At 41.4% G+C, this 16,124-nt stretch overlaps 2 protein-coding genes and 1 non-coding gene across 4 annotated transcripts; all 3 read right to left on the reverse strand.

Annotated features, from left to right (window-relative positions):
* Positions 1-3,318: 3,318 nt before the first annotated feature.
* On the reverse strand, positions 3,319-4,693 carry LOC122020446 (histone H2B-like). 2 transcript variants are annotated; one of them, XM_042578380.1, is made up of 2 exons: positions 4,338-4,693; positions 3,319-4,061 (listed from the first exon to the last, which is right to left on the reverse strand). In XM_042578380.1, the coding sequence occupies exon 2, from the start codon at positions 3,983-3,985 to the stop codon at positions 3,449-3,451; it is 537 nt and encodes a 178-aa protein (XP_042434314.1). In that variant the 5' UTR covers positions 3,986-4,061; positions 4,338-4,693; the 3' UTR covers positions 3,319-3,448. The 2 variants fall into 2 exon arrangements, with proteins under 2 accessions (XP_042434314.1, XP_042434312.1); XM_042578378.1 differs by having other exon boundaries at positions 3,319-4,123.
* A 1,947-nt stretch (positions 4,694-6,640) lies between these two features.
* On the reverse strand, positions 6,641-14,481 carry LOC122021398 (uncharacterized protein YKR070W-like). The gene is made up of 12 exons (XM_042579519.1): positions 14,335-14,481; positions 14,167-14,270; positions 13,795-13,830; positions 13,097-13,170; positions 12,344-12,384; positions 12,039-12,110; positions 11,740-11,938; positions 11,347-11,442; positions 11,162-11,229; positions 10,883-11,081; positions 7,228-7,311; positions 6,641-7,018 (listed from the first exon to the last, which is right to left on the reverse strand). The coding sequence occupies exons 1-12, from the start codon at positions 14,451-14,453 to the stop codon at positions 6,956-6,958; spliced, it is 1,155 nt and encodes a 384-aa protein (XP_042435453.1). The 5' UTR covers positions 14,454-14,481; the 3' UTR covers positions 6,641-6,955.
* A 107-nt stretch (positions 14,482-14,588) lies between these two features.
* Positions 14,589-14,660, reverse strand: TRNAG-UCC. The gene has a single exon. It is a non-coding gene; the product is annotated as a tRNA-Gly (tRNA).
* Between the last annotated feature and the right edge of the window lie 1,464 nt (positions 14,661-16,124).

Genomic DNA, 16,124 nt, shown 5'->3' on the forward strand with positions numbered 1-16,124 from the left:
AGTTATAAGAGTTGTTCTGGAAATTTCCTCGGTCTCGGATTCTTCTGACGACGACTCGGAGTTGGGTTCGACTTCTTTAGATTCTGCATGGAGTTTCAAGAACTTTTCTCAAAGTTCTTTTGCACTATTGTACTTGCCGATTCTGTTGAGATCCTAAGTAGGCAGAATACTTAGAATGTGGAACTCAGGTTTACCATTAGCCAAGAAGTTGTTGCGCTGCCCTTCAGTCCATCGATGCTCCTCAAGTTCTTTTCCTTTTTGCTTTTGGGCATATCAAAATCATACTTAATTGTTAGTAAAATATTAAAATTAGTTTTAAAATATGCCTCCGTTCGATGTCTTCAAAATATGAATTCCCCCTCGAATTTCGATGGGTTGATGTTCAGTCCGACCATCTCATGTGGTTCGTTCGGCGGTTAGTCCTCCTGAAGTGAACCCGCTCTGATACCAATTGTAGGTCCCTTGGCAGCTGGCTAGAGGGAGTGAATAGCCCTGTAAAATAAAACGAACCTTCCTTGAACTTTATAACTTAATAAGAATCAACACTTGCATAGAAGAAATAAGAGACTTAAATAAAGAAAGGAAGAGGCACAAACGATTTACTTGATTAAACCGGGGAAGTTGTTAATCCAAAGAAATTGAATGCTCACTAAACTCGCCTTCAGGCAGAGAAGCCTCTTTATAGCAATTAAAGCACTAGATTATAGAATAGAACTGAATATGAATCAATCACAAGTGTTGTTTTGAATCATTGGGACGAGGGTTGTAGTTATAGCCCTGGTCGGGGCGACTAAAAGGGTTCTTAGCGTCTGGGGAGAATAAACTTTTATCCTTGTCGCAACGTAACGTGTCACACCCCGTTTCGGATAAATTTCTGCTCCGAGCACCCAGAAGGAATCCGAGCGCCTGAATTCAGAAAGTCAACATTCTATTGACTTTCCGTCCCGGCCTTCCGCTTCGTTTCCGCTTGCATTGGTCCGGGCCTTCCGCTCTGGCTCCGCTCGCTTGGGTGATATCGGTCATCCAGAATAAAACTCACCCGAACCCAACTTCTGGTCTTTGAGCAGTCTTCCGGTCTTCGAGCAGTCTTCCGCTCTGTCTTCTTGTCCCTCATAACCATCGCGTGCTTCATTCTCATCCGACAGAGTACTCTTCCGCAGTGGCTCGTCCCTCAGACGCACCGAGCCTGTTGGCTCTCTCCCGTGTCATTGTTTTCGCTAGCTACGTCTTTTGTTCGTCTCCCTGAGCAATCTTCCACCCCGACTTCTCATCCCTTGGAAACACCACATGCTCTCTTTTCGTCCGCTTGCATACTCTTTCGCAGCACCTCGTCCCTCGGACGCACTGAGCCCGTCTACTCTCTCCCGTGTCGTCCTTCTCTCTAGCTGCGTCTTTTGCTCGACTTTTTATGCTCCTAAGTTCATGCACACTTAGACACAGGGGTTAAATACCAACCGGACCTAAGTTGACTTGGTTGATCACATCAAAATTACCACGGGATAGTTATAGTGCGGAACGACAAGACGCTGAGGAGACAGAAGAGCTTATTCAATCGAGAGTGACAAGCAATTATATCCGGGCACTGCAACGAAGAGAAGTTGAGGTTGACAGATCGGGAGGAGTCATGGCCGAGTGGCTACCCCGCTTAGCCAAACAACGTGATCTGGTCATCAACGGAGCTGGGGAGTCCCGGACGAGTGGCGTTGTCGCTCGGCCAAGCAACATGACCTGACCATCAACGGAGCGGAGAAGTCCCGGCCGAGCAGCTACCCCGCTCGGCCAAGCAGCGGGATCATTATCGTATCTTTCGATATTCTTTTGGGAGATAGTGTCGCTGAAACGAGGTATAGTCTACAGACGGATCGTACGGCGAAATCTTCTACTGTCTTGTTAGGGATATACATATCCTGTTAAGGTATGGTGTCAAAGGTACTTTCCTGATAGGTCCTTTCATAGGACGTATTAGAAAACGTATTCACATCTCGAGGAGTGTGTACGACGCCCGCTAGGGCTCTATATAGGGGGGTCAATCATCGACGGAGATACACTTTTTCCATTATTCACTATTCGTGCTTGCGTTATTGTTGCTCCGCTTTACACTATTGTTTCGGTGATTGACTTAAGCATCTGAGAGTCAAAGTCGGGACCCCTTCCCTGATTTGGCACTGATGTTGCTTCTTTTGCGGAGCGGAGCGCGATCTACAATTAGTCAACGTAGCAGCCACATCTCCAACTTTCCACTTTTCCGTTTTCGGACATAATATATATATATATATATATATATATATATATATATATATATATATATATATATAATGAATATGTTTGTGAGATCACGAACTAAATACTGTTAAACTCAAACCTCAAACTCGGTTGAATAATATTTTCAATCTCAAAATCAGACTCGAGCTTGAGTCGTTAACTTAATCAAACGAACTCAAAAGAATTTTTTTTTCGAATCGTGACCTGATTAATTCGCCAGAGATTTCACTCATTTACACCCTTAAATAAGAATAAAAAATTAAATAAATAAAAGTCATTTGTTATCAAGTTATTCGAATTATTCAAGTTGGTCAGATTATTTGGGTTCGGATTATGGTGAGGGTCAAATCAGATTTGAATTGGATTTTTTTTTTAATATTTATTTCAAACCAATATGAACTCATTCAACTTATTCGTGGCATTGCCACGAATAAGTTGAATTAGTTCCTCGAGTCCACGTAGAGCTTTTTCGATAAAAAAAGTTTTTATGTATTTTTTTATTTGGGATCACATTTGTTTGAATGGTCTAGGATTTCAAATTTTCCAAAACCGTATTAGATCTTCATTGTCAATCTATCTCTAAATTTTGCTAACGAGATCCCATTTTTCTTCATTGAGGCTCTCGTGATTAGCAAGTTCATCTTCATCTTGCAATAACAAAAAGCATTAGTCCTTCCTCATTTACAATTTTACCTTTGTGATCGATTTCATCGTAATTGTTTGACGGTTCGATCATATTACCAGACTGAATACCGTCCTAAATTTTGTTTTCAGAAACAATGCGGGTGTGGAGCTTCAGTGAAAACCTAGTTAACTCAGTGCAGTAGTTCCTTAGTTTGGATGGCGTGAAGGTTGAAGATTTTTTTCTTGTAGAATCATGAGAAAAGAGTGTTGCTTCGTAGAATAGATTTCTAGATAAATCTTAAGACATTATTTTATGTTCACAAATTTTCAGAATGCTATCAAATCGCGAGGAACAGGCATCGTAGAAAAAGTAGAAAGGAAAGAGCAAAATTGTTAGACTTAATCTAGAAAAAGAAGAGAGACAGAGAGCCATTTTTGTATCAATCGAAATCAAAGAAAGCGGTGAAACATAGAACAAGGACGGAGGAGGAAACCAAAGCTTGAAATCTGCTAAGCTTCTACACCACAACGCAAATCTAGGAAACAACAAAGCAAATCTCAGTTACGAGCTGGTGAATTTGGTCACGGCTTTGGTGCCTTCGGAGACAGCGTGCTTGGCGAGCTCCCCGGGGAGGACAAGGCGGACGGAGGTCTGGATCTCGCGGGAGGTGATGGTGGGCTTCTTGTTGTAGCGAGCGAGCCTGGAGGCCTCCTGGGCGAGCTTCTCGAAGATGTCGCTGATGAAGGAGTTCATGATGGACATGGCCTTGCTGGAGACGCCGATGTCGGGGTGCACCTGCTTGAGCACCTTGAAGATGTAGATCTTGTAGGTCTCCGTCCCCTTTTTGACCTTCTTCTTCTTCCTATCACCACCGGCGGCGGCATCCTTGGAGGGGATGCGCTTCTCGGCCTTGGGCTTCTTACCGGCGGGGGTCTTCTCGGCCTTCTTCTCCTTGTCCTCCGCTGGCTTCTTCTCCGCCGGCTTCTTCTCGGCCTTCGGCGCCATCGCAATCCCTAACGAGCGATTTGGAGCGACAATCGAAGGGGTAGGTGGGAATTTTGAAACCCGAAGCGATGGGTCAAGTAGGGTTCGATGCATTGATATTTATAGGCCAAGGATCTGTGATCTGATTGGTTGTTGATCGGGAGACGGAGATTGATGCGTTGGCAGTATGCTGTACGTCGATTTGCATTTAACTTTAACAGTTGGGATCGATTGAAATCCAAGTAAAACTATCTATGTAACATAATAAAAAATTCATTAATTTTTTTTTAAAAAAAGAAAATACATCGTCTATGGAATTATTACTTTGTAGATGACAGAAAACTAACTTTATAACAAATTAATTTAAGTATATTTCAATTATACAACAATCATGAAAATATTTTTTAAAAATAAAATAAAATGCTTTTATTTATATTGTTCCTGTCTTGAAGCTGAGAAGACGAACCTGCCGGTATGACGTGTCTGGAGGGTTGACCGCATCCTCTTGACCCGGTGGTGAGCTGTCCTCTACGTTGACCAGATCGTCAGAAGTCCTCCTTCGGCCAACTGTACCTGTATCCAGCGACCGCGTTCCCCCGGTCTCTGGTACCTCGGTGCTCGAGGCGAATCCCACATACGTATAAGTAATCGCATAATAGTATAGCAATAAAATGAACAGATACCGAGTACGAGAACTTACCCTGGCCCGGGGGGCACCCTGGGATGGATGGATGAGCTGGTCGAGCTACTGATCAAGTTGTCGCAGCCCAGGTGGCATGTAGGTCAGAATATGTCCTTGGCTCACAGGCCGGGATACGACACACACTAACGGCTCCTATGCCGGCTGGTAAAATGTCTCACCATCATAGCAGTAATACAAAGAGCAGAACATCATGGCTCGATGGCCGGAAAACACAATGGATGTCTAGAAACACCGCGGAGGGCGGGATCTACACCAAAAGCAGTGGAGACAACAAATGTACAGCCGTCGATACGGACTGTCAGGACGCCGGAGCTAGCTATGGGGCCGTCGAAAGGGGCAGCGGCGGCTGCCGGCAGCTGTGGCTACCGGTGGCAACACCTGCGGGAGGTGGCAGCGATTGCGGGAGAAGGCGGCAGTGGTCCGCCGACGGCGGTGCAGCGAGGAAAAGAGAGAAAGTAGTGAGAGGGGCGGCCTGCGGCGGCTCCGGCGAACTGAGGCGGCTCCGACGGCAGCATCTCGAGGAGAACAGAGGCTATGCCGACCACAGGAAGAGGTGAGGAGGAGAAGAGCAGTGGTCGGAGACCTGCAGCCGGCCTTGCCACCTGCGAGGAGCGCGAGAGAGATGAAGAAACCCCTCTCTCCTCTCTGTTGGCAGCCGAGGTAGAAAAACGAAGGAGAAAACACTCCCCGGCGGCGGCGTGTCCAGCCGTACTATCGCAATGAGGTGGAGGAGGAGGGTGGTGACGGCGTCGCGAGGCGGAGGAAGAAGAGCGGCGGTGGGTTGCTCCAGTGGCGAAGTCACAAGCGGGAGATGGAGAGGGGGAGATGGAGCGGCCTGTGGCCGGCGTCGGCGCCGGCGAGGAGCCCGAGAGGAAGAAGGTGACTCCATTTCCCCTGGCGGCGGCCTCTTGTTCCTCTCACGAAAAAAAACCCCTTTTTCTTCCCTGTCAACAGTACTTATATGCACTCACTAAAATCCCTAAAGCCTTCTCCTTCCTAATGACACAAATGCTCCCTTTCCTCTTCTTAATTCCTTTCATGTCCCAAACTACCTCCAGATCATATATCTAAAGGGAAAAAAACATTACTTTTTTAAAATAAACTCCTTCAGCATTTTAAAATTCCTAAATGTTTAGGAGTTTTAAATTATTATCATTTTACACTTAATTATAATAATATTTTCCTTAGGTGTAGGCTTTACAATGGGCCAAAAATCAAGAAGTATGTTTTTTTTCCTTAAATAGTCCAAGGCCGTCCAATATAATTTAGCAATGATTCAATGAAAACTCATTTAATAAAACTCATTAAGATAAATAAATCAAACTCAAATTTCACAATACTTAACTCTTTAATTTGTAAACATGTTCATTAAAATCTTGAATTAACTTTTAAATGAAAGAATAATAATTTTGATATTAAATTTATAGATTTTACACTTTATTTATGAAAAATATAGATAAATATATTAAATTTATTTATTAAAATAAAATTATAAATTTTAATAAAAATATTATAATTTTTCTTTAAATATATAATTTAATTTTTAATCAATATTTAAATTTATAATTTATATTTATTAAGCTCATTTATACTCATAAAAGTTCGAATAACTTCATGAACTATGAATATATTCGTTAAAAAAAGTTTGAACTCGACTCGATTATAAACAAGTCAAACTAAAACATTCAAAAGTTCGACTCAACTCGACTCGATTACACCCCTAGTATAATTTTTTATCAAAACAACACTCCACATTGTAAAATAACATAACTATCATTAAATACTCTTCTTATTATTATCCTATCTATATTTTTCACCTAAAACCTAAATCCTAAATCCTAAACCGATCAAGTGCATTATAACAGCTACAAAACTATAATGGTTCTACAATTACAAATTACAACTATTATAATTTGTAGTTAAACAACTACAAAACCGTAATTACTACAATATAAAATATAATCTTAATAAAAATGACAAATTATTTGAAGCCACCGAAAGATTTTAAATGGCATTTTTGAGTAAAAATAGGACCGTTATATGTTACATCCACATCCGGTGAGAAATGTAGATAAGGAGCTTGGATTTATATTAAAATTAAGTTTACATATAAATTTGCCAAAATTCATTTAGGTTTCAGGGTAAATCAGTCGATACCATTGAATCATAGGAAAGAACTATGGCTAAATACTTAAAAGTTTCCGAGAAAGAATAAATAGGTCATTTGTAAATTCAACTGAGGCATGAGTTTGCATCTCCATCGAATCCGCAGTTGAAACAATCGGGGCTTGAAATTATTGAATTGACCGGAATCATTCATTCATCCCGTGCATCGCCCGACTTTGGTTTCTTTGGACAAATGAAAATAAAACAAATAGTCGTCATGATTGTATGTTCTCCTTCTTCAGGATAAAATCGACAGCCTCTTCAACAGTATCCACCACCTAGAGTAGCATCAAAGAAAGAAAGAAAGTCCGGCTATCTTGCGTTAGTTTACATTCGTATCAGAACTTGGTAGGCAAACAAATCGATAGCTAATATTAGAAACAGTAATAGCATACAGTTTAGTACGAAACTTAAATCCTAGCAATGAAAGTGCCTTAGCATATCGCAAGTCGAAAGATTTTACAGTAAGATAAGTAAATTGACCTACCAGGTCTGCTGGAAAGTGTTCGTCATTGTCTTTACCCTTGAACACCCCAGTCCTAGTCAGAATAGGAAACCAAGGATGTCCTGCCTGCAATGGAGAATAGTAAAACAAAACAATTAAAGCACATTCAGATAATAAACCATGTCTTAAGAAGATTTTGAATCTTCTCAAGAAGAAACAATGTCAAAGTTCGATAGGAAAGTAAGGAAGTTGCGACGATTATGCCACAGACCTAGCAGTTCCAGCCCTAAACAAATGTTTTCTCAAAACACACTTTTTGTGGGACTTTTTTGAACTGAGTTACTGTAAAATACCGAAAAATAGCGAATAATGATAAGGAAATTTTTCGGAATTTTTAAAAAATTTCTGAGAATTTTCGTAGTTCGTATGGCTCAGATTACGAGGATAAAAACGGAGTCCGGGAAAAGCCTGTTTAAGCTACCCATTTAAGCGAGAAAATGTTCTTTCTTCCCTTCCTCGCCGAAACCGTGCGCGCCCCTCTTCTTTCCCCGCCGAACCAACCCGTGCCCTAACCGCCCTCTCCCAATCGGCGACGCAAAACCGCCGCTCCCCCTCGCAAATAAACCCCTCGGCCAAGCTCTCTTCCTCTTCTTCCTGCCCGAGCCCCTCTCTTCTCTTCTTGTGCCGAAGCTGACCCCTGATAAACGCCGACACCACTGCCACAGCCTACGCCGCCGCGGCTTCTTCTACCCTAGCCCCTCTCAACGAATAGTCGGCTGCCAACGCTCGGAGCCACTGGAGCCAGTGATTGAGGGCAAGCCACTGCTGATTTGCAGCCTTTTGCCCTAGCCGACGCCACCACCGCCGCTCCTCAGCCCTAGCGCCGGTTGTCGCCACTGTTCCCTACCGACGCCGCTGCCATCTCTCAACCCGAGCAGCGCCGATGCCCTAGTGCCCTCTGCCCTAGTTGGATTCCTTCTCTCCGTGTTGCCATTGTGCCCTAGTTCTCCACTGCCGGTGCCACTCATTTCTTTACATCAGATCGGTGATAGTAGAGGTAAGGGAGTTGCCCTAATTAGTGAATCGGGTATTTGATCTTATGTGTTGTTGACTGCTTGATCCTCTTTTTGTTCGAGCAGTGAAGTTTCCAGCAAGTATAGTGTGTTGTGGGTTGCTCTTGGATCCGGCAGTCACTGATTCCAGCAGCTTCTTGTTCTAGAACAAAGCTGTGATTTGAGGTAAGGCATAAGGATTTAATATATGTGTAGAATTAGGGCTAAATTGGGTAAGATACTATGATTGATTTTGCTTATTGCAAGTTCTAATTCGACTGGATTAGTTAGAATCGATTGAGGAGTTAGATGATCCAATTAGGGTTTATAATTGGATCTGGATTTATGTTAGTTTCTCGAGGATTTGATTTAGCTAATTTATTTATATGTAATTAGCTAAATCTGGATACCATATACTACAGGACTTTGACGCGAGACGAGTATCTCGACGTCGGATTTGGACCGGAACAGATACGATTTTCTTATTGGAAGCGGGTACCTTGACTTATCTTTGATAATGTCATGTTGATATGTTTAGTACGTTATAACCTTTAGTAATGAATATGTTCGTCTTTGCTTCGGTTGGTCACTACCCGATACCTGTTACATGCTTGTTTTGTTTACTTATTATGCACTTCATGTTAGTACCTACCTGATTATACATGCTTATAGGGGTAGTGACACAACCATATGTTTATTATGTTCAGGATCTAGGTTTTTATACCTTGTCTGATCTGTGTACTTTTGATTTGGTTCATTGTCCTATGGTACACATTTTATATATATATGGATATTGCTATGCTGTTCAGGATTTTGCCATGCTTAGTGTCATGCATCATTCGCATGATTGCATGCTGCGTGATAGTCTGCTCCATTATTGTTGAGCACATCGTCAGTTTCATCTCTGTCGGTGCTCCGCTGGTCCGCTCATGGGTAGCGTGACGCAGCATGGTAGCACGTCAGTTTTGCTCGGTGGTACTCCGTTGGGACGCTCATGGGTAGTATGACTGCAGCGTGGTAGCACACCGGGATCCCTCCCCGTCATCGTGTACCAGGAGATGAGAGCATTGTGCTCCCCCACTTATGATTTGGGATAGGAGGATAAGTGTACTCCGACAACATCCCGTCCACTCGGTCACTCATCAGGAGCAGTGAGGCAGAGTGCACGGTTGTCATAGCCCTACCCACTCGGTCTCACCATCGTGTGTGAGATGGCTGACTAATGTCAGGGGTGACCATGACATGTCATTGGCATCATACGCATTGATGCATTTATTGCTTGTGTTTGCTGCATTTTATGTGCTGCATTTTGGTGGATGCATTTGCTTGACATGCATATAGGATTTATGATACTGTCGGTCTGACGACCTGACTATTATGATAGGAGGCTCTGGTGAGTACAGTTCTCTTCAACCCTTTTTTATTGTGCATTTACAGCTTTTGTCTAGGAGACTGTACTCCATAGTTATTACTATTTGTTATAGTTTACTATACATGTCAACTAGGTATCTGCTGAGTTGTTGAACTCACCCCCGTGGACACTATCTTTTTCAGGTACCAGGTTGTTTATGGAGTCGCTTGGAGTATCCTGCTTGCTTGTCCCCATGTCACATCAGAAGACTTGTCTCCGCTTTTGTTTATTTTTATTTTGATATATGAAACTTGTGTATTTAGCTTTGTGTTCTGATTTTATTTTTGGAGTGTTGTTTTGTTGTGTGGTGTAAGCCTAGCCGGCTAGCAGTCTTCGTTTTTAGTTAGTATGTGTTGTCCATTGTATTTCCGCTGTGTTTGGTTTTGATATAGCCGAGTGGGCTGTTAGATTTACATATAACTGCGTGGTTGTGTTTTTATTGTATCAGCCGAGTATGCTGCATATAAATTGCGTGGTTGTGTGTATATTCCAGCCGCCTGTGGCTGAGGTATATTGTGTCTGTAAAAATGGTTCAGATTGTCACCCGTATAGGGGAGGTGATGCCGGAATTTCCCCTGGCAGGGACTCCTCTGGGGCGTGACAATTTATTTGGCCGCTCACTTGGCTACCAGGATTCATAAACTCTAGTATTTATCCTGGAGGGCTAGAGTTCAAATCCTGAGGAAGGCAAAAATCCCCTGGCCAGGGGTGGAAAGACCATGTGAGTAACGGTACGGCCGAGGGTCGTCGGTCGACGACATAAGGGGTCACCAGTCGGGCCGCCCAAGGGACCGTCAAGGGGCCGCCAAATGAGCCGCCAGTTGAGCCGCCCAAGGGGCCGGGTCGTTACAGTTACAATCAGTTGTTGAGTGACCAATGTTAAATACAATACATTCTTTTGAAATGGTAGAGATCATTAGTAAAGAACAGTCAAGGAAGCTAGATTGATATATATACCAAACGGCGGTCAAGTAGTTCAAAGAGAACAGGGGAGAAACAGATCAGAGCGAGCCTTGTGGATATGCTGACAGTAATCGAGAATTTCATCATGATAATGTCAAGATTGTAAGCAAAGCAGCAAGACATCACAGCCAACATCAGTTAACTTGACCACAAAAAACTAGTCAAATGGTCTACTTTTTGAAAGGATGAACAACAATCTAAGATTACACATCACTTGATGACAAACTGGAAATGATCTGTATAAGTTTATTCTGAATTCATAACCACATACCTTCTTGGCACCATTGACATCGACTTTAGGATTATCTCCGATCATATAGATAATATTGAATGCAAAGTTCTTGCTAACCCTCGTCTCCTTAGCCGGGTAAGTAGTCAGTGCTAGTTTAGTCAGAGTAGATTCAGCATTCTTGAACACAGATGGATTGGGTTTGCCATAAGATGTATACTCCAGTGGGCTGCTATGAATTCTGCATTTGATGTAAAGAGTTTAAGGAATATGTAAAATTACATTACTTTCTAACGAAATTACCAAAGCCAAATCTAGTACCTGTTATATATGCTTTCCAGCGCTATCCTGAAAGCACCCATCCCGAGACGCTCGCAGGGAAATGCAGCCTACTAAGGTTGGAGTATGTCAAAATTTCAGAAAAATGCATAGTCGCAAATTACAATCGGCATTCTCCATCAGCCTTTCTACATGAAAAGTGAACAATAGCCTAAATTTTATCACACCTGGTATTCAAGATCATCCGCTGCAAAATATAAAGGTGGTTGATGTCCATTTCCCTTACCAGGAAGTCCACCATATCTTAAGATATCACACAGCACCTACAATTCACCAACATAAATAATGAAAAAATCATTTATATAACCAAAGGAACAAATGGCCAAACACAACAACAAGAAGACATGAGTCTTAACTAGTTGGGATCTGATACATGAATCTCATGGCGACAATGAACTCTGTACAAAGCATGATCTGAGTTTTTTACATTACGATGAGACATAAGTACAGGGCCTCAGGGATGCAAGAAATAAAAATGATGATACATATTCTCAAGACATCACCATACGTAAATATTTTGCAAATAAGTTGCACAGGAAGAAAGTGAAGAAAAAGAGTACCTGAATATCCCTTCCCCAATCAACAGGATCACTGACAACAAATGCTCCTTTAACCCTCTCAGAGTGCACATTAAATTTTGATTGGAAACTTAATTTACAATTTTTATCAAATGATTGCTTGAGACTCCAGGTTTTGTACTGAGAAAGGGGATCAATGTGATTAAAGTATGAAGCATAGTCATTGATAGAAAGAACTTTCCTGCACACAAAATAGAAGGCTGCTAGGAATAACACACTTCCAGAAACTGGAGGGAAAAAACAAAAACAAAGAAAACGAATACTGATGTTTTTTTTCTTACTTGAATCCATACTCTGCCATCACTAGGGAAGGTTCTCCTTTTCCAACTGCAACTATAAGCTCATTCTCAAATCTGCATATTATAAGTAACAAATTTCATTATACAATATTCTGTCCTTGATAATGAATCCTTCTATGAGACAATCTTGATTGTTATTGTACACAAGCATTGTGTTGAGGGGAAGTCTTTAGATAAACCTCCTTGCATATTTCATAAACTACAAACCACATCAATATATTAGGTAAATTTCCTTTTATTATTGTTATTATTTTTGTTGAAGCTTTAATTTTTTCCAATTTCAGCACCTGCTGACCAATTGTCGGAAAGGTGAATGGCCGAGCACTACCTGCATCACAATCCAATCAGTTGACAGCCTTGAGAGATCATATGCTAAATACCAATTTAGAAAGCTTAAAAAAGATTCGGTTACTAGTCGGAAAAGTGAAACTAAATATTTTAGGTGCATTTCTTTTTCCCTGCAGGAAAGGAACTGTCTGATAACAAGATGGAAGACCTTTAATACTAACATCAGCCTACTGATATAAACACAACAATGTTAAGTTCACAATTTTGTTACAGTGACAATTTAAACATAAATATTAAGAAAAAAAATCTTGTGTGTTTTCTTCTACAATCTTCAGTTTTCACATGATTGTCATTTGCAAAGACTACTTAGCGTACAAGAAACAAAAACAAGAAGTCAATCCTGACTATTTTTGGTCAGTTATATAAACTTCCCCTCCATTTGTTTGACCATGTCATAAAGAAAGCAAAGGTTGATTGGGCTTCTCTTAATTATTAATATATATTTTCCCTCTATGTACTCTTCACATTCTAAATTAAATGACTTAAACTTTTCTACTTATAAAATCTAAAGGTTGTTTTGAATCTTCCTATTATAACTAACCTAACTCATTCTGCTCCTTTTAACACAAACTTGTTAATCCATAAGGGTTTTTTTCAGTATGAAAATGCGGCTACATATGATCCTAAATCAATAGTTAAACTTTGTCAATATGATCCTAAATATGGAGAAATATATGAAGGATATAACTAACCTGTAGAGGTGAAATGGGAACTCCCAAAAGCTCGCTCAACTCCAAAGATCGTTTAGTTTCAGGGACGCCACCTCCTGTACATTTATACAGTTAAAGTTTCAGGTAACTTTTCTTACCATCACTTAGGTAGGTTCCACTTCATATTGAACAAGCATGACATGCTTAGCGTAAACATAATGAAAATGGTAACAATTAACCTATTCAGTACAGAGGCATCTATCAAGTATAGAGGCTATCTATCATGTAGACATATGTAACAATGTGTGTGTTGGCAGAATGAAAATGGCATCAATTAGCCTATTCAGTAAAAAGATTATCTATCATGTACGTATATGGAAACTGTGTGTACTTGTGTATGTGAGAGAGAGAAATGTCATTGAAACCCCCTCAAGTAAAACGGTAAAGGTTCTACTATGTTTGCTAAGTGAAGGATTAAAAGAGACTAAGGAGTGTGTTGGAGAGAGAAGAGAGATGTACTAAAATTATCCCTCCAGTAAAGATTTACTGTGTTTGTCAAGTGAATAATATAAGATTAAAAAGACTACAGAGTGACAAACATCATCTATTGTTGCAAAAGAAGTAGAGAGAAGATTTAACTGAGTAGTAAAAATTCAATCTAACAAAGTTGAAGTCCGCTTTATTGAAATCGAACACATTGTATCAGATTAAACTAAAACACAACCATAGACAAGGCTCACCGTTTGTTAAGAACAAAAAAGGAACCTTGAGAGTGCCTGCCAAGAAGAAATTTGCGCTCTCATCAGATGCAGAAGCAAGATACACAGCCCAAAACTTAAAAAAAAAACAAAAAGAAAAAGAAAACATGAACTGGAGCAAAAGAAGCTAACTTCCTTACTTCACCAACATGAAGTCATTCTAACAGTTATCTTAATTATGGACGCCAGTATGATACAACGTAAATTCAAAAAACCTCCTAAGAAACCTTCACATTTTGTACATTACATTTTTTTTCACACATAAAACTGTAAATTTAATCATATGCTTAAATCAAGTAATAGAACGACTGGATGCGGGGTAGAAGAGTAAAGCCAAAATATGTATGGCGATACCGTCGGCGTGATAGAGCCTCCGAAGGGCGTGAGAGGAGCCTCCGATGGTGGTTCGGCCTCGAATAATTACACCGTCAATGTCGAACGCAATCCCGAAGGAAGGTCTGCAGAGCCAAATAAGCCGCCTCAATTAAAGCGGAGGGCATGGGAAAGGAAAGGAGAGGAAACCTTTCGGGTTCCGAGTGAAGAAGCTGAGAGAAGGACCGCCGGAAGCGCGGGTCCTCCGGCGACGGCGAGTATCTGAGCCTTGCCCGCGATGCTCGGAGGAGAACGGAACGAAACCCCATGACTGATTTGGATGCGAAACCCTTCGCATCCAAAATATTTATTTGTTTTTATTTATAGCAAATGCTACAATTTTACTTTTATTATGCATACATAATGCAAAAAAATAACAATTAGAAAAGGCAAAAAAAAAAAAATGCGTTTGCCGGGAGTCGAACCCGGGTCTATTGCTTGGAAGGCAATTATCCTAACCGTTGGACTACAAACGCTTGTGATGTTTTGTTTTCTCAAATTTATATAATATGTTAATTTATTTGAACAATGTCCCCACATAGTGGCCCATGACTATCTATAAGATAAATTAAAAAACTACAAATGATTTCCATGAGAAAGTATATTCTTAATTTTTAACGGATTTGACCCATACTTAATGTGACAAATCTATCCCATGATTACTGTTGGTGCGATTAACACTAATGGTTTAACTCAGGTTTTGATAAATGACAAAATAGATTAAGTCATTTTTGTTGTGATCTAATATTTTGACTGAGTGTGCAGGAAAAATCCAGCTAGGTCGACGGACTGACCGGATAGCTGGTGCGAAGCCCAGCTAGGTCAATGGGTCAACCTGATAGCTGGTGTGAAGCCCAACTAGGTCGAGGGGTCAACTGGATAGCTGGTGCGAAGCCCAGCTAGGTCGACGGGCTGATCAGATAGCTGGCACGAAATTAAGATAGGTCGACGGGCTAACCGGATATCTGGTACGAAATCTAATTAGGTCAACGGATTGATTAGATAGCTGGCACGAAGTTCAGACTGGTCGACGGGCTGACCAGATGTCTGGCAAACGGTAAGTGAAGATAAGTCACTAGAGGAGAGTGACTGTGAGGGCGCGCCCTAGTTGAGGGACAGTAGGCTTTAGTCTAATCTAGATCCATTTGGGACTCCTAGACTAAGACCTTGACTAGTTTCTAGTCCTGGCAGGACAGGAACTAATTACTCTATTTATTATATTTGTGCTAACACTTGTTTTGCAGGGTATTTGGACTAACAAATTTGTAGCAGGGCAATAAAACAAGCAAGGAAGCAAAGCTGCCTTCGGGTGAACAGTACCCGAGGACGCCCTCCATGGCTATGGAAGGCGTCTCAGTACTGTTCATGGAAGGCCCCCCTTCGTAGATAAAATTTGACCGGTTCGCAGGTAAGGCGCAGCGAAGTCGGGATAAATTTTATCTCATTGGAGGCGCCTTCCATACTTATGGGAGGCGCCCTCCAAGCCTTTTATAAAACAGTCTCGAGGAGACATTGGAAGAATAACGGCATACGAGCTACTGCGCATCCATTTGAGCTTTCGACTGCTCCAGGCTATTGCTACGACTCTGCTGCAAAGCTACTGCGCCCGAGGACTGTTCTGAGAACTTTCGATCACGGCCGGTAGACCGACACCGACACACGAATACTTCCACTTAGATCCTCAAGTGTCGGTAACCTTTTCCTTGTAATTAATTACTGCAAAAGAACAAGTGCAACATACTGCACTTGTTCAATCTTCTCGTACTCGACTCTCTCTTCCGGGGATGCCGAAAGAGATTTTTAGTAGATTGCCCATCGATAGGTCCGCGGGACCTGGGCCTTGGAGTAGGAGTCGCCGAAGTCTCTGAATCAAGTAAAAATCGCCTATGTTTTCTAGTATCTTGGTTCATGCTGTCTTACTTTCCGCTACGTACTCGAGT

Source organism: Zingiber officinale, chromosome 9A, assembly GCF_018446385.1.
Source record: "Zingiber officinale cultivar Zhangliang chromosome 9A, Zo_v1.1, whole genome shotgun sequence".
NCBI classification, from domain to species: Eukaryota; Viridiplantae; Streptophyta; class Magnoliopsida; order Zingiberales; family Zingiberaceae; genus Zingiber; species Zingiber officinale.

Bases quoted from the DNA above. Each gene is read 5' to 3' on its own strand.
- LOC122020446 (XM_042578380.1), bottom strand. From the start codon at position 3,985: ATGCATCGAACCCTACTTGACCCATCGCTTCGGGTTTCAAAATTCCCA.
- LOC122021398 (XM_042579519.1), bottom strand. From the start codon at position 14,453: ATGGGGTTTCGTTCCGTTCTCCTCCGAGCATCGCGGGCAAGGCTCAGA. The intron at 12,111-12,343 runs GTGCTGAAATTG...TATAATATGCAG, and splicing joins TTCCGACAATTGGTCAGCAG to ATTTGAGAATGAGCTTATAG. The intron at 11,443-11,739 runs GTACTCTTTTTC...GGTGAATTGTAG, and splicing joins ATTGGGGAAGGGATATTCAG to GTGCTGTGTGATATCTTAAG.